This window comes from Parus major, chromosome 8 (genome assembly GCF_001522545.3).
Source record: "Parus major isolate Abel chromosome 8, Parus_major1.1, whole genome shotgun sequence".
NCBI classification, from domain to species: domain Eukaryota; kingdom Metazoa; phylum Chordata; class Aves; order Passeriformes; family Paridae; genus Parus; species Parus major.
Window position 1 is genome coordinate 9,163,961 of NC_031777.1, and position 18,169 is coordinate 9,182,129.

General features: G+C 39.5%; 1 protein-coding gene across 1 annotated transcript; it reads right to left on the minus strand.

Annotated features, from left to right (window-relative positions):
- Nucleotides 1-6,774: 6,774 nt before the first annotated feature.
- On the minus strand, nucleotides 6,775-18,169 carry ATP6V1G3 (ATPase H+ transporting V1 subunit G3). Its single transcript, XM_015636784.3, has 3 exons — nucleotides 17,933-18,169; nucleotides 10,442-10,542; nucleotides 6,775-7,220 (listed from the first exon to the last, which is right to left on the minus strand). Exons 1-3 carry the CDS (start codon nucleotides 18,012-18,014, stop codon nucleotides 7,047-7,049), a joined length of 357 nt encoding a protein of 118 aa, XP_015492270.1. The 5' UTR covers nucleotides 18,015-18,169; the 3' UTR covers nucleotides 6,775-7,046.

Below are 18,169 nucleotides of genomic sequence, written 5' to 3' on the forward strand. Positions count from 1 at the left end.
AGTGTTTGCTGACAGTCCACATGCTTCTGTGTAGAACATATTTTCTTATTAATATGACATCTTTCTTAACCACCAAAGAGTATAAATATTGGTTTTAGTGCTTGAACGAGTCAGATCTCAAACAAGTGAATCATTTCTAAACACCATGCTTTACTGTGGAATTACTGTATGTCTGTGCAGATCAAAGCTGTGACAAATTTTCCTGTTTCACTGAACATGGCTGTATCCATTTGTTCTGTTCAAGCAGGCTTGGTCCAGAGGGTATTGCAGTGTGTTTCAGAATGAATTCTCTTTATTAAAGCTATTCTCAAAGAAAATAATAGAGCAGCACAATTTTGAGCTTGAGCTGATTGGAAAACTTCATGGAAAGTTCTCAGAAAATACCAATTTTCCTGAGGGGCACTCCCACTTTGAAATTCTCTTTAGTTCTCTGGTGCACCCTGCAGCCCGTGTCATTGACAGTAGCTATTTTGGGCAGCAGTGTCTGCACACAGACCTGGCACAAACTGTGACCATGTACTCATCTTTCTTGTGCCTTGTTAGGCTCACAACCCCCTCCATCACAAGGTGTTTTTCTTACTGAATCTAGCTTCAGATAGGAGCAATAGCATCAGCAGAGCAGCAGACGTGCTGGGACATTGTGGAACAGCACAGCACAGAAAGTGCCAGAGACAGATGCAGAGCTCACAGATTTTCACAAACTGTGCTGATTGCTACCCTGTTGGTATCATCTGACTTACAGTGATTCCCAGCAGCTGACTGTCAAGTCTTTGGTGGTTTTCTCACAATAGCTCTACATAAACAAAAGTTTGGAAGGAATACTTCCTTTATGATGAATATTTGCTCCTTTAGGCAGTGATTAAGTGGAAACTGATGAATCACTCGGGCTTGAATTTGACACAAGAAAGTAGAAAAGTATTTTTTGTTTATTTTTCCAAGGTAAGTAAATAAATATGTTCAGAAAGAGAAACTGAATGAATAATGAAATTTAACTTCTTGAATACAAAGGACACATATATTTTCTCATATATATAAATGTATCAGTCAGAATTGTAGAAGTTAGTAGGAATTGGAAAAGGGTGCACTTATGGAAACGGATGAGAATTCTTCAGACTCTTCACCTTGGAGTAAATTACTTTTTGTCAATCAATGTCACTTTTGTGGGTGACTTCAAAGGTTGTGGAAGACAAATGGTTTAAAAAGAAGAGAAAAGTGTAAAATGCTAATTTGCTTACTCCAGAGCTGAATGGAATAGGCATTAGGGAAAATATTCTGAATGGATTTGGAAGCCTGTGCCATAGGAAACATTAGCCATAGCACATGCAGACAGAGCAGTTAAGTGTTAATAGGAAACAATACTTTGGATTTTTTCCTTGAAACTCATCTTAGTAGATATGTTGTTAAGAAGTGTTAATCTGTTATAAGACACAATTTTTTCATTTATTAAACATTCTTTGCTACTGCTAACAGCTGGGAAACCACGAATAAGAGGTAAATTATCCTCCTGATGCTTGGGGAGCCAGGTTTTTGGAAAGTCAAGACTCTGTGTTCATGGGCTGGTAGAACAGCAGTGTTGGTGTGAGGTGCAGGGCAGCCACCCTTGGAAAAGAGATGTGGATCAGAATTCATGGCAGGAGCAATTGTGATCACCCACATGCCCTGGCAGTCTGTCCTTGCTGCTACATCTCATTTCTGCATTCAAGAGCTTCCTCCACACTTCACCTACACTTCACTACATTTAAAACACAGGTATGAGCCATCCTGCTGCCAGCAATGGGATTGCTCATTTCCCCAGAGTAAGTCTGCATGGAAATGAGACTGACACAAAATGCTAGATTTATTTGCCAAAAACACATACATGGTTAGATTACATTTATGTTGTATACTTTTTATCTATCTGTCTCTTTTCTACAATAAATCAGTGCCACAGGATTGTTAAAAAAATATTTACATGGAATATATAGAGAAGGTTATACAAATTAGGTTATGTCGACATTGATCTGTTTTATATTAATATTTATGCTCTTTGGCTTATTACAGGTGAATTATAAATACTGTGTTTCTTAAAGCAAGCCCTATTTAATAGCAAGTTTTGTAGTAATTTTTCTTGCATGTTTTGTGGAAAGCTTGTTTTTGGAGCACAGTTCTACTCAAAAATCCTGTATTTCCAAAAATGATATGAAAATATGGTAGCATAGTCTGATGTCCCTGGAAATAGATCTAGGGCCAAAGGAACTTCCAGGAACCACACGGGGTCAGGGAGTTCAGTTGTGTATCTTTCATAAAAGCAATAAGGAATCTCAGTAAGTTAATAAGCTTGCAAGTCATCAGATTTTCCACATGCAGTCATGTAGTGCAAGTGCAATAGAGTGTATTAATAGTACTCCAATGTAACATTTTCCAAGTGTTTTGTAGTAATACTGGTTGGGTCATGTACTTCTAACAAGCATTAATGTTCCTCAGGGAAGACTCAGAGTATGAAGTGCCTTATAGGACCATAAAATGCGGAATAATCAAATCTGTGAAGAACAGAGCACAGTGAAGATGACAGGAATATATGATGCTCGTGTATTGTGGAACAGGCATTCCCTCTATTTCAGTGAAAAGCTGGAGGAAATTATTTGGAAGAATATTCACTGTATACATGAAGCAGAAAGTAACTTTACATAATGCTCAAGTTTCCTACTTAATCAACACATGGCCATGGGGAGCTTCTGGAACAGAAAAGACCTGGAATTGCTGCTGTCACCTCAAAATCTTTTCCCAGTGTCCTTTCCTCCCTTTATGTTTATTTTCAATAGCACCTGGCTCTTCACTGAGTTGCTGGACAGTCAGGCCATGTTCTTTGCCCCAGAGTATGGAGAAGGTGATGATGAGATGCCACATGGTTACCATTCCTATGAGTGAATCTTTTGGTGAGGTCATCCTAGAGTGCAAGACTGACTTGTGGCTGAGGCTGAAGAAAAATTGTGGTTCAACAACATTTGATTAGTCTGCATGCTGTTATTTTGAGAAAAAACCAAATCCATAATTGAAAGATGCATCCAGTTAAGGGAAGTTCCAGTTGAACACACTGTATTTCCATTGATGGACCACAGGGGCAAGGTTCATTCTTTCTTTTGTAAGAACTGTTACTGTTCACATGCCTTTAATTGATGGCAGTATTACCTGCCTGTCAGTATAGCTAAAAGCCAGTGCCACTGAAAATGATGGAAGGTATAGCTTAATAGCCTAACCATGTCTTTACATTTCAGCCCCAGGCTCAGTCTGATGTCTGAACCTGCCCAAATTTGTACCCAAAGTTTGACACTGTCCCCTGCTCCAGGGATGTTCAATATATCCTTACACATAGATGTCTTTCCTGCTTTGTCTGCAGTTAAGGATGCTTCTGGGCAAGGCTGCATGTGAAAGTATGGAACTGCAGGTTCACATCACCTGTGACTGCATGTCATTGCAGTCTGTTGTCACCTGCCCTGTGGTGGCTCCTGAGCTCTGCAACAGCAGAGCATCCTGTCCCAACTTACAGGGAAACATTCCTCACAGCCCTGGAGCTACAAAATCTTCTAAGTCAGGGACTGAAATATTTTGTTCTGCTAAAACTTTATACACACACACACTTATACCCTACATATGAAGATCTACAAGAACAACTTATGTTTTACAGATTGTATGAACTTCCAAGTATATTTTAATATGGAAAAAATTCAGTTAATATCATAATCCATGTAATGGATTAACAGCTGGTTCTGATTTCCCAAACCTCGGCTTCCAAACTCTTCAGAAATTAATGGGAAAGTCAGTAGACAGCTTCAATACAGAGCATAGTATTAATTCTTCATGTCTGTTTCATTTTACTTTATTTAGACTTGAAAGATATTCTGTCCTACTGGCATGAGTTCAGAGATCTTCCCTCATCACCCATGAATGGGAACCACATCACTACATCCTCATATAACTCAAAGGAGAATTTTGAGGGAGAGCAGCCAGAGAAATTCAGCCCAATCCATGTCAGGGGTTGTATAAAACAGTTCTTGTTTTATACAAGATTTAGAATTTATTGATTAATACAGGTCTTCATTTTCAGACAGAAAGAGCCTTGTTAACCCCTGTTAACCAATAAGCCAGTGAAGAATTGGGCCAATCTAGGAAACTCAAGTTTGCTGTTTCAGTCCTAACATGTCACACTGTGGGAGTTTTGCAGTTGATTTCAATGGTAATTATGAAACAAGAGAGATTTATATGAGTGCTGTCTATCTGTGGCTTTCTATTTCTTAAAATCTGTGTATGTTGTGATATGTGAGATATTGCCATTTTATTTGGCGATGACTTTGATGCATATTAGGTAATGAAGTGTTGGGGCACTGTGAGGACTGGGGGCTCCCATGGGTCTGGGAATATCCCCAGGAGATGAAAGGGCATTTGTAATCACCCCTGGTAGGTGGCTGCTAATTCAGAGTAACCATTTTTACCCTTCTTTTATGCCTTAAAAAAAAATTTGAAATTAACCATCCTTCTTTTTTTAATTTTCCATGGAACAATTATTTGCCATTATGATGAGTGTAACTGTCACATACAAGGTATTTTGTGCACTTAATTCAGCAGGTGCTTTCCTGGCACCCCAATATTCCATTGCTGCAGCTGGTGATTTACAGTCTTCATTTAATATAATCTTGCCAAATTATATTAAGTCTAATTTGACCCTTACCTCTGTACATCTAGAATGATGGTATGACCAATTTTTTATGTCCAGAAGTAGGACTGAATAGTAGAAGGTAAATACTCAGAATGCTAAAAGCTCTCAGATTTTTATCTCGACATCAAAGACCTAATCTTATCAAATTAATTCCATTTTCATGAGTGGTAGCCATGGACTAGCCAGAGTTCAAGAACATAATCATGTTCAAAAAGGTTTCTTACCCTCACACTCAGTGTGTACCTCAGGTATGCAGGTGATAACAAAGAAACAGGCAGGTCATGGCTGTGACTGCAGGACAGAGGATATTTAAATAAGAGATGTGTGTGTGGCCATAGGACCAGAAGGGTACAGACAGCCTTGAAAGCCTTGCAAGAGAAGCAGTTGATGAGAGAAGACAGATTTTGGCAAGAATGAGGGAGAGAGGGATTGTCATAAAAAGAAGCAGGGTAACAAGGAAGACAGACCTTTATTTTGCGTAACTTGGGCTGCTGCTCCTGGGAAGCTGCTGCTGATTTTGCTGCCCACCAAGCTGTGGCAATTCTGCTCTCACCATGGCAGGTTAGGTGGTGTTTTATCCCATGCAACTGGCAATGGAAGCCTCATTGCTTTAGTTCTGCAGCTGAACCTGCAGCATTTCTGTATGTTTAGAAGTGATATCTGGAGGCAAGGGTGCTGAGGTAGCCCAGAGGGAACGCAGAGCAGTCCTGAGTACTGCAGTGAGACCCTGTGAGGTGTTAGTGTCTACCTTGGTGACTGTTCAGGCTCACAGAAGGTCTGTGTTTCACAGCTGAGCACTGCACTGGGGCTGCAGCCATGAGCCAAGCTGGAGGTGTGTGCCCCTGGGCTGTGAGGCAGCCCTGATTGCCCCAAGGTGTGCAGGAAGGTGCCTGCATTGGGTCCTGCACATAGACTGGGAACTGGAGCGCCTTCGTCCCTCCAGTAAATCAAAATCTTGCACACATTGATTCAAAGCGCTCCTAAATAAATGAACCTTTCAGCTGGTGTCAATAGGATTACTAGTTTCTTTCCCATTCCTCAGCATCCTTGGGTCCCCAGAGAATATAATCAAGCACAGCAGACTGTAGCAGTCAGGGCTTGAAGATTATGTAGTATCCAGGCACAGACTTGAGGAGTCATGTTTGCTGACATTAGGTTGACTACAGCTTTATGGTCATTTTACACATGACAGCACATCAACTGTGTAAACCTTGCTGGTACAGGAGATTGCCTATGACTAGCTGCTGTGAAATTGAAATGATTTGTCTGTGTCTATGTGGACTGAAAATCATGGCTCTTGTTTGCTAGTCATTGCAATTTTCTCAAGCTTCTTTTCTAATTTGGTGCAATTTTGTAGTGGAGACAAGGCATTAAAGGAGCTCATAGTGCAGGTATGTGTCAGATCCCCACTTCATCAGTGCCTCCCATCAGCCTCCCATCAGACTGACTGGGCTTCATCTTGAGACCACAGATCAGATTGTATTTTCCTAACTTCAGTAGAATTTATTCCAGGAAAAATCTGTGCTATTGCAGAGGGAAATATTACCCAAGGTCACTTAGGATAACAGAAATGAGCTGTAGCTGATGTAATTTCTGGTGAATAACCTGTGGATTCAGGTACCATTTAGTACAACTGGTGTAGAGTTTGAGCCCTTGGGTTCCTGTGTTTTCAGGGTAACTGTATAGAAAATAATAGATGTGCTAGCCTGTGCGCCATAGCAATTCTATAAATAATGATTGTACTTGTTCTCATTTTTCGGACTTAACAAAGCTGTATAAAGTTTGTGCTGTGTTTTAAGCATAATTTTGTACATGTTAACTGTATTTTGCTGTAAACTGGCATAGAAAAATTGAAAATGCTTTGACCTATTCTTTTTGATCAAAATCAAATGTTCCTGTATGGTCCATAACCTGACCACTCCATGTGTCACAAGGAAAACAGAAATGTCCCATTTTAGTTTTTTTGTGATATTCTATTTCATGTGACTTAAGTACTGTAAAGATTGGGATAAATAGACTTTATGCAACATAACATCCAAGTACAGAACATTTTATACGACAAAAGGAACAAAGACTCCTACTGAAAACCTGCTGGTGTCAAACAATCATTTATTCTGCTGTTGTTGACTTGCCCCAATCTAAATGACAGGGGCTTAGCTACAGGAAACAATATTCCAACAAGTGCCTGTGAAACCCTATATAATTCCTGTCACATCAAAAGCCTGTGTGGAATTGTGTGCTTTTGGCTTCAGTGCTCTTTTTTTCTCACACATACAGAAACAATACATGAGGAAGTACTAATGCTTATCAAGAAAGAAGGCAACTTTTCACAAACACAGCACATCAATGAATCTTAAACAGCAGGTCTGAAGTTTGGGTGAATTTCAGGGCTGATGTCACATATTGTGCTCAAGAGCTTTTTCATCATACTCTCCATGTTCCTGTGGTAGCTGCTTGTGAGGTTTCGGATGGCTTCTGTGGTTTGCTCTTCTATTTTGGAAGAGAGGTTACCTTGGGACCCCATTACCTGAAAAGCAGAAGACCTCTGAGCAAAATGAGAGGCTATATAGGACCATGTTTATTGTACTTTTCTTCATCATGTAGCATAAGCATAACACAAACACATGACAGAGCTTCTGAACAGTGAGGGTTTGATCTGAGTTCAACTGTATGCATAAAAACAGGATTAAAGGCAACTCTCATATGCTCATTAGCAATGGGAATCTCCCTATGTAACGAAAGTTTCCCAGCCCTCTGTGGGAAAACCATCGTGTATGTTTTGTCTTTTATATGGCTAATTTTAATTTGTTTTCTATTTTAATGACTAGTCAGCTAAGCTCTATCACCATGTGCCTTCGTTTGGCCTCACTGAGAGTGCCTGTGAGTGCAGCTAAGGACCAAACATGGAAAAACCTTCCTGAAAATGCATAATTACTGTTTCAGAGTACTTGAAATGTCTTCAGCAGTTAGTGATGTATAACCCTCAACAGGCCTTAGACAAGGTCTTTTAATATTACATTTTCTTATCTGGCAAAATACCAGACAGCTTCTGGCACAGTTAATATCAGGACATTCGCTTAGAATTTAATTGACTCTAGACTCACTGAACATTTTAGCAAGGTTATGTTATAAACAGATGCACACGTTCCAAATCTGTGACTTTGCTCCCTCCTCCCCCACTGCCCCAACATCCCTTGAATTCTTCCCTTATGGAAAAGTCCTTCAGATACCAGCAGAAAGATTGGTTTCCAGCTAAAGAATTCCATGTGGAGAGAAGAAGACATTTCTGCATGCTGGCAGAATAAGAAAGGATTAAGTAACACATTGTTCTTGTTCCTGCCACGGTTCTCTGGGGTGGACTACTGGGTGGAGCTAACCTGTGATATATTAGTGGGGTACCTAGAGCATGACCAGAAACAAGGGAGGGGTCATTAACTCTATTTTCCATGTGGTTTCAGCCCAACTTAGTCCTTAAAAGAAGGAAAAACATCTTTTGCATAAGCCACCTGCATAAGTCACCTTCCCTGTTCCATTTATCATTACCTGGCAACACAGTAAGACATTTGTCCATAATCCACATGTAAACCATTTTTCAATTTGGAAGTAATGTAGACTGTACACATAATAATAAATATTGGGAAAAGATTATAGTTTTCTCTAACTATGTTTAGCTGACATTTTATTTAACTTTTAGACAAGTTGCAAGGGTTGCGTGTGGAAAAGGTTTGTACAACTTAGACCAGATTTATGGAACTGAATTTTTCCACTGGGGAAAGTAACTTTCTAGAGATCCCAGATGGTTCCATGATATCCAGCTATTAATACTTTTGAAAAGCCTTAAGAAATGTATTATAATTTTAAGAAGAGCCTCTACTGGCCTGCTTTCTCAGCTTATGCTACTATTGTAATTTGAGATAGTAAATTCTTATTTTTCTATGTATTTTCCCTCTCTTTCTCTGCTTCTGAATTTGAGGACCTTTTTCTTGTAGAATGCAGGCAATGCTCTGTTTAATTTATGATTTCTGCTGACCCTGAAGGTCTGTCCCTTATTTTTCCCATACAGGTTTTATGCTACTCTAATTTCAAAGCTGCTAAAATATTACATTGGCTCAGAAGTCACAAAATTCAGAACTAGGCTGCACATGTCCAGTTAGGTGGCCTCAGATGCTGAGTGAAAACCCTATGAATTCTAGCAAAATTGGTTTGAGATCCAGGCAAAAAATTTTGCATGTTTTGAAAAGAGATTTTGCATATTGTCATTCTAACCTCAATCATTATTTTTCTGTTGCTGTTGTTAAATCTGGATGGATATGAACCATCTCATAGTATGAGAAAATTTGCTCCTGTTTGGATACAAGTAACACAAAGTAAGAGGAAGAATGGCATTAAAGGAGGCTGTGACAGAAAATTAGAAATACTTGTGTCCAAATACCCAAGAAAGTAAACTGGACTGGGCATCAGAGCTCCCTCTGCACTGACTTTGCTGGAGCTCCTGACTGCCTCCCAGACACAGGTTAATAATGTTGGCATTTATCTGGGAAGATGAATGTTGGACATAATGGGGTCAGGGAATGTGGAGGAGGACTGCAGTGATTTTGTACAATATGCTGTCATTCCAGGAGCAATATGTGCTCTGTCCTGTTCAAGTGAAACCTTCAGTCGGCAAATAGTGGCCTTTCCCTGCAGCTTTAATTTGGTTGTGATGGCAAAATTGAGTTCACAACAAAGCAACATCTTTACTTTTCTGCTATCAAGACGTAGAACAAAAAGTCTGGCTTGACTGAAAATGTGAACAAATTTTAGAGGTGTTTTTACTTTATTTTGGTGTCAGTAAACAACTGAATTTGTACATTTGTAACATTTCTACGTGGCCTGCCTGTGTGATAGTGTGTCTGGGGGTTGGCAGGGTATGATAGAGACTTTGTGTGCATAGGAGTTCCTATGGCTTAGTGATCCCTGCTGGAAAATGTTTTATGTGAAGTGTGACTGAAATGACAGGTTTGTAAAACTGACTTTGTTTGACATTTTTGGGGGTTTTTTTTGTGGTTTTTTTTCCCCCCCAGTGTCCATTTTTCCACAAGTGCTTTCCTTGCCTTTCCACGATAGAAGCTGAGGGAAAAACAAGACCAAAAATGTAGGAGGAAGGTCACCTGGTAAAAAGAGAATGGTTTGTGAATTTCATGGAAATACTAGAGAAAAATACAAGATGCCATAAATGTATAAAACTGCTTTATTCAGATATGAAAATATCAAGTCAGACCACTTTTACTATAGAAACAGTGAAAAACTCCAAAGTTTTGGTGATTTCAGTTGCTAAAGGGTGCAGGCTTATATGTAATGAAAGCTAGAGTGGAACAGAAATGGAAAGAAACATTTTAAACTTTTGCTTTTACTGAGACATCCACCTTACTGAATCCTCTAGTTTCAGGAAAGGAACTAGGTCTGTCTGTGGTTATAGAAAAAAGTCCCAAAGTATTTTTTCTTAAGGGAAATCTTCAAAGCGTAAGCATGAACCAAATATGGAATCTGGATCATTTTAGTGGTGAATGCCCACAATTTCTTCTATAAATGCATTCAAAGCCTGTGAAAAAGTCCAAATGAAGCATATAGACACTGTAGATGACATTCCTGTGATCAGTATGATCACACTGGTTTGCAGGAGTCTCCATGTAATACTCTTGGAAGCAATTTGTTTTACCATTGAGCAGTTTGATATAACAAAAGAACATATGCAGGTTTCTTACTTACGTTTGTTTCCTTGTTTCTAAATTCCTTCTCCCTTTGTAGTCTGTAGTGGTCTATCTCGGCTGTGGCTTCTTCTTTGGCCTGCTTCAGCCTTTTACCCTTTCCTAGAGGGAGAAGAAAGAGTCATTTATTTCATACCATCCCTGAATCCCCAAAGATTAATCTCTCCAAGTCAGAGATATTTTAGCTGGCATAGTAGAACATTGACTGCTGAAAGTCTTGTCCATCGGATTTATTTGCACAAGAACAGTCAGAAGAGATGAGGTGATTTACATAGAACACTTTTTGACTGCTAGCCAGTCATGCAAGTACCCCTCTTCTGAGACCAACTTCCTGTGCAGAAGCACACATCAAATGAAGGGCTTCTTGGTTTGCTGACAACAGAAGTCTTTTTGCAAGTAGATGTCTTCCCACAACACAAATGCACTTTTTTTCTAATCACAGCTTGGTGTTTAAATAAATATCTATCTTTTCTTCATCAGCAATAGTAGCAGCCAGATAACAGATTTTAGTTGTCATGGATGGGAAAAGACGTTATTCTGTAAAATTTCCTGTATTGATTGGTTGCCAGAATCCCTTCATCCCACACCAACTGGATTCTGCTTAGAGCTGGCAGATATCCAAAATAATGCAAGATGTCTTAACCACTACCAAAGTGAGTTGCAACTTTCAGGCTATGTCCTTTTCTTCCCCACCCTTTTCTACTAACCTTTGTTAAATGCAGAGGTGAGTGATTAAGAGAAGGAGGTCAATGGTATTTTTTACTGGTGCACAGAAACCATGAAAGGGAATAAAAATTATTGTTTTTTGCATTTAATTTTAAACAAGAAGGTGATCTGTAAGAAGATGTTTTAGGGTGTAGTGGAAACTAGAGTCTTCCTCCTCACCAGACTTGCTTACACACCTAATTTTGTTTGCTCTGAATAGTTACTTTGTTTTAGGTAAAACAGTATGGGCATGTCAAATCAAGAGCGTGTAAGTCATTGCAGGACTGGGCATAAGGTACTTATTTCGCGGATCCAGTAAGGTTGTCAAGTAAAGAATAAGAGTAAATGGCTTGATGGAAATGTGTTATTTAAGTTTTTACATGAACGAGCTGATGAGTGTGTCATAAAACCCCTATGGGCTTCTCTGTCATTTATAAAGTTGATAAAATTGCATGGATCTCCTCAGGATTCTGCTACACTACCTTGTGAGGAAAAAGTAATTTTCTAACTGTAAACCTCTTGCATGGAATGTTGATATACTTGAGACACCTGGGCTGATGCTGATTTTTGGGGTCTCTTTCTGCTGAGCTGGGGGAATAAGCTTGCTCCCTTTTCATGAAAAAATTTCTTATCATGAAAGTATCTTTAGTAGCTGAAAAGCTGATTAGTTCCTTAAATTAGGATATCACAAGAATGAGAGAGTGGCAGCCTAGGCAACTGAAAGAGCCATCTTGATCTCATGTGGCACACTGATTTATTTACTTACTCTAACAACCTATTTAACACCTCTGAGCATTAAGAACATTTGGTTTTGGTTTTGTTTTTTTTTTTTTTTTAGGCTTCTTAATTCAAGCACAGACGACAAAAGACACCTTTTCTCCTTTCCTGAAATCCTAGGAAACACTCTCTGCCTAGGCTAGGAAGATGAGCGTAAATATTTCTGATATTTGTACAAGCTGTTACACTGGTTTGGTTAAAACCTAAGCTGGGTGTCTGAAGCTGTATCAGGTGTGTCATGTACCAACTTGCTTCCACTGAGCATGGCCTAATGAGGAAGCTGAAGCTTGGGAGAAAGACTGTTCTATTACATCTAGGATTCATCTAATGCCTGGATGAAATACCCAATTCAGCAGGAAATTACTTCTCCAGTTGATGGCTCCTTCCTGCAGAAGGGTGAGTAGAAGCAGAGAGATGCATGAAATGGGAATTACCTTTAAAGTCTTGATTCCTGGACTGTTGCCTTTTTTGGGTGTGCTTATTGTGGAACCTTGGAGGTAGCATGTATACAGGCTTTTTACAGGAAGGAGAAACCTACTGAGGCACTAGATAGCTTTACTGACTCCCAGTCCATCAGTGCAGGATGTGCACAATTTCCCATTGTGTGGGAAGTTACATTTCTCAGACTCCTTCTCCCATCAAGCCACTGTGCTTATATATAAAGGGGAGAAAGGCTGTTTAAAACTTACTGGGTACTTTTCCAGAGTTTGTATTTGTTTGAAGAAGGCTGCTTTCCCCCAGCTTCTGCCACTCACTGTATGAAGCGTCTGGACCAGGATGAGTGAACTGACAGATCTGTGTAAGAGCCTGATGTAAGTCTGGACAACAAAATCTTGAACCGGGTTTAGGTCTGTATTTTGAAGTTTCCCTTATTCTTCTCTCCAAATTTGGAGCTGATCAGCCTTTTGTAGAGTTTCCACTCTGTAGGAGTGGAGCCGGGGGGTGATTCTCTGGAGCTGGCAGTTGGGGGGAGTGACTACAAAGAAGCTTTGCCAATTTCACCAGCTGAGGAACTGGATCTCTCTAGCAAATTAAATTATTTCAAAATCAGTGGGATTTTAATTTCAAATTCCATCTGGGGGGCCATCTGTAGTAAATATGTTGCATATTTGGCCACCAGATAGATAAATATATCCATTTAAAATGCACAAAATAGAAAGAGATTAACTATTAAACAACAGTTCAGTTGACTCTGACAATGTAGATAGGGAACCAAAGAGTGTATGTATGTATGTATATATATATATATATATATATATATATATTTGTGTCAGCTCTTGACAGTGCTCTGGAGTAATCACAATACATAGGGTGTCACTGTAGGGTGGCAGCCATTTAATTTTTCCAAGATGCCTTTAGGATTGGCACAGCAGGAACCTGCTGCTTCCTATTTAATTAAGTGGAAAAGCTGTGAGTAAATTACTGCTAGTTCAACAACGTTGTGGACAGAATCGGCAACTGCCAACATATGTGATGGTGCATATGCTGCACCTGATTAAGTTAAGCAGAAACTAGAGCTTAACCTGCTGTTCCACTAGAGGCAAACCAAAATTAATTAATCAGTCTGTTGTTAACCACTTGTCTGCTACCATAGCTGTGCAATACAGGACTGTCTTTTCAAAGCCTTACTGATCTGCTGGGTTGGGTTCTCTGCAGAGCACAGCCAAGCTGAAATCAACCCTTACACACTGAAGGGTGGCAGAGAACTGAAATTCAGCCAAGATCATGCAAAAAGAGGGGAAGAGTGCAGGGGGATGGGAAAACCAGCCTGGCCCTATGACATTTCCTCAGGATCATAGAGGTGAGGTACAGAAAGCCATAAGTTTGAAGAGATTTTTGCCACAAAAGTCAAGCTGTGGGGCCAGGATTGCTGCTGGTCTTCTGTCCCTCCTATGATCCTTGAAGAGGGGCAGCAGCAAAGCAGCTGTGCTATATGCCTGGTTTCCTTGTCCACAGCCTATACATTTTTAGGCATAGGGTTAAATTGTCCAAATGTTAAAAAACATGCTGTGACCAGTCAGCACTGTATAGGATTTTCTTGCCCAACATGGGAAGGTGTTATTAGCATGGAGAAAGGCTGTATTCTTCTTTCTAGGTATTTCTGTGATGTTGATGAAACACCTTGCTCTGGTTAGATCCAAAAGAACTGGTGTCATTTAGGTTGCTGGAGTTTTTATAGATCTTGCAAGAAAGACAGTAGGAGGCAAAAATGCTGCATTCTAATTTATTCAAACACTAAGTTATCTCATGTTCCAAAAACTGCAATGCTAAAATTGGAGTTTTGTTTTCAAACATATCATCTAGGCTTCTAGCTGAATTTCTGCATAAAAATCAAGTCATTTGAAGAAGTTGCCAAAAATTAACCATATTTTCTTAAAATAGAATTTCAGTTGTCTTTGCTAAATTGTCTGGAAAATGGGATTTGGAGATGTGCATTCTGAGAAAACTATTTTGTAATTTTAATAAAATAGAATAGAGGCAGCAGAGCATTATGTATAGCTTTCTCAGTAGTTAAAATATGTCTTGGATATTATCCAAGAGAGCACCATGGATATAATTCTGTTTACAATATCTTATTTTGATTAACATTTGGTTTTAATCTGATTTTCTATAATCTTCCATCTGAGTTTTCTTTTTATTAGCCATGAGGAATTCAAGGGTAGATATAAAAATCTATAGGAGAACAAGTTTTGCTAAGCTCAATGTTTACGACAAATTTGTTTTCCTTGTTTTACCCAAAAGGATTTTCAGGAGTTGATGTCTTGGTGCTGACAATGCTCAGTCATTTCTGGGATCTAAATTGTGCTTAAAGTAAAAATGATAGATAAAGCAGCACCATGTTCAAAAGGCCAAAGGATTGCAGACTGGTTTGGCTTGTGTTTAATCAATTTAATAATTTCAGCTTTGCTTATGTTAATTAAAATAATTATTTATAATATTAATAATTTTTCAGGTATAAATGATATCTGCTAATGATATCATGCCAGGAAAAAGGGCAAGAATTAAGAAGAAGCATGTATAGAGGAGCTTTAGCACCATATTTTTGCTTTGTTTTGCATGTATCAATATAATTTTATTTGCTAATTTTTTCAGTTATTTCAAGTGGCTTTTGCATTGCCAACAATTGCAAATATGTCAGCAAAACCTAGGCCCATTAACTATTTATATACAATATTATGTGTGTTCACACTACATTTTGATTGGTTATGTGGGTATCAAGTGTAAACACTGAAGGCTTTGCATCAGGGTGCTTTTGCTATTCACATTTCCTTTCAAAAGCTTTTCCCTGGTGTGTCCCACGCAGAAGCTGCCAGCCGATGTCCCAGTGTCAGCCCAACAGCCAGACCCGTCGGTGCAGAGCTGTTGTGCAGTGCCTGCTTGGGGTGACAGAGGATGTCACAGGGCTGGGGCAGCCTGGCATGGCTGGAGGGGTTCAGTGCTTTCCCTGGCAGCACAGTTCTGCAGAGGACAGGCCCTGAGCAGCAGCTGCTGATCCCAGCTGGTGCTGGCTGGCTCTGAGCTGGCCATTCTGGGGTGAAGCAGCGTGTCCTTCCGTGTCTCACCCAGCTCTGTGTGCACAGGTCAACTGCACTGCACAGATCTGTTGCATTTCATGTATTTCCTTTTAGTTTAGCTTTTATGCTCAGAGACAAACTCTCCAATCCTTTCTTTTGATCTAACTGCAGAATCAATGTGGGGAAGAGACTGCTGAAGTAATCCCAATTTAGGCTAGCCAGATTTGCCTCCAAAAGAATCCCTTTTGCCCTTGTCCCACAGTATTTAAGTTATGCTGGCATAGTTATCCAAGGTGCTGTAGTGACAGTGCTATGAAAAATACTTAAATTAGGGACAACACAGACATTTTTAATTTTGTTTTGTAGCTTCACTGCAAATTTCTTGCAATGCTGAATATAATGGTTGTCTAGGTATAATTGTCCTGGTAGATAACTTATAATGCTTGGCTTAGCACAAAATCCAGGGTGGATTTATTTAAATTGTTTGCCTTGATCTGCTAATTTTGGAAATTCTTGAGGTTTTTCATGGAATCACACTGAACTGCTGAGGCTGGAAGGAGTCTATAGGATACAGATCTGGGTGGAAGCAAGGGCAGCTTGATTGGGGCCATATCTGGTGGGTTTTGAATGTCTCTGAGAATGGAGATTCCCCAGCCTCTAGGCAGCCTGTTCCTCCCTCACAGTCACTGGGTTGTTATCTTATGTTTAAATTTGTGTATTGAAATTCTCGTTTTCCTTAATGATTTTTATAAATGCAAGAAAATTATGGTCTTAAAAGTAATAGAAAAGAAAACCATAGTGATGACATATTTTTACTCCAAATAATTTTACTGATAGCAAAATTCTTAATAGCTATTTTTCTGTAGTTGGTTAATAACTCCTACTACTGTGTTAGTGTTGAGGTAAACACTGGTAGTGGTTTAATTCAAGTTTCTGACTCAGAGGGGTCTGAAGGTACTTCATCTGTAAGAAATCCTGTTCTTATCACAAGCACTCCAAGTGAGGCTGAGGTGATGGACAAGGAAGTGTGTCTTTTGCAGAGTAGAGTAGCATCCATAACTGTATCTGGATTCTGCAAGACATTCATCTTTGGTCATCACTTTTATGTTCTAATGATGCTTTTCATTTTTGGAGTTCCTTAATTTAAGAAGCTTCCTTTTTAACTGACTTAGAGAAAAAGCTAAAATTACTCTTCTGGTTTTAAAAACAAACAAAAATGAAATTGAAGCAACAAAAAAACCCCAAACCCTAAACCCAAAAGTAAAGGGTAATCCACTTCAAGCTATGATAAAGACCTGATTCTGCAGTCTGTGTTCAGGCCAAGCTCCTCCTCCCTCCACTGAGGCTGTGCTGCTCCAGGTCGTGTGCTCTTGCTTTGAGGGAGCAGTGTTTCCTCTGCCCTACGTGAGAAGGGAGAAAACATCCTTCCCAGAGCTCCCAATTTGGCTGTGTAAGAGGTCAAAACATTACTTAACTATCCTGTGCTTTCAGGTTTCTGCCTGAGATAGTTCTGTTTTATGAAGGTGACAGGACTTGTCACTTGTCTCTATTGTATCTGCAAGGCACAGTCAGTGGCTGGGTGCTTAGGGAGGGGACTTGCCTTTCTACTTATTTTTGTGTGCTGCTGTACAAATTGATACATCACACTAAAAATTAATGAACACACAACAATGCTGATTCATGTATAGAAGGGATATGGAAACTACACAAATTATTCTGTTTAGTTTCCATTCCTCCCTGGAAAATAAAATATATTCCTTTAATCACACTCTTGCTCCACATGACATCATTGTCATGCATTTTCTTTGCATTCTGCTGCCGGTTTCTAAAGCAAGATCACTCCAGAAAACAGTATTAATGTTTTACTGCTGGTGCAGGTCAATGACTCATGTGGTTGTACCTGCACTCAGGAGAATAATAACTTGTACCATGTAATAAAACTTCTGTGAATGATCTATTACAGTACCTGAGAGTGCTCATGGTTTTACTGTGACTTTGATTACTATTACGGTGCTGAAGTCTCCCCTTAGTTCTCATAGAATTTTTTGAAGCTCAGCTTCAATTAGGAGACAAGTTACTGGATTTTGCAAGTAAAGAGGAGCACTGAAAAATTTTAGCAAGTCCTATAAAGAGAAATAAAGAGTTTGGAGTCTGGTCCTCCAGAGCTGGCAGCCAAAGGCATGTAGGACTTTAACTTAAATAGCAAGGCAGTAACGACGTTATCAGCATTAAGAAAAAGGAAGAAAAAATGCAGCTGACATGATGAATATAATAAAGAAAATATTTTTTAATGTATTTAGGCACGTGTACATGTACACACGAGCACACTGGATTTTAAGCAAACTCTGAATGTTCAGGTATGAGTAAGCACCTGGCTGCAGTCAAGGCACAGCACCAGTGCACGTATACAGCTAAAATAATTTTTTTCTGTGAGCTACAGTAATTCTGAAGGGCTTGCACTTGAGAAGTACAATAAAACCAGGCCAGCTACTTACTTTTTTTGGCTTCTTCCAGTTTGTCCTTGGCACGTTTTTCTGCCTGCAAAAGCTGCTGGATTCCCTGAGACTGGCTGGTCATGCTGATTGCTGGGGCCGGTGAACTTCTGTGGAGACTAGAGCTCAGAGGGAGTTTTATACAGCTGCCAGGCTCTTCCTTGTGTTTTTTATTCTGTGTACTATTGCAACAAGCTTCCAGATTGTACCAACGCAGCCGGCTGTGCCTGGATTGCTGCT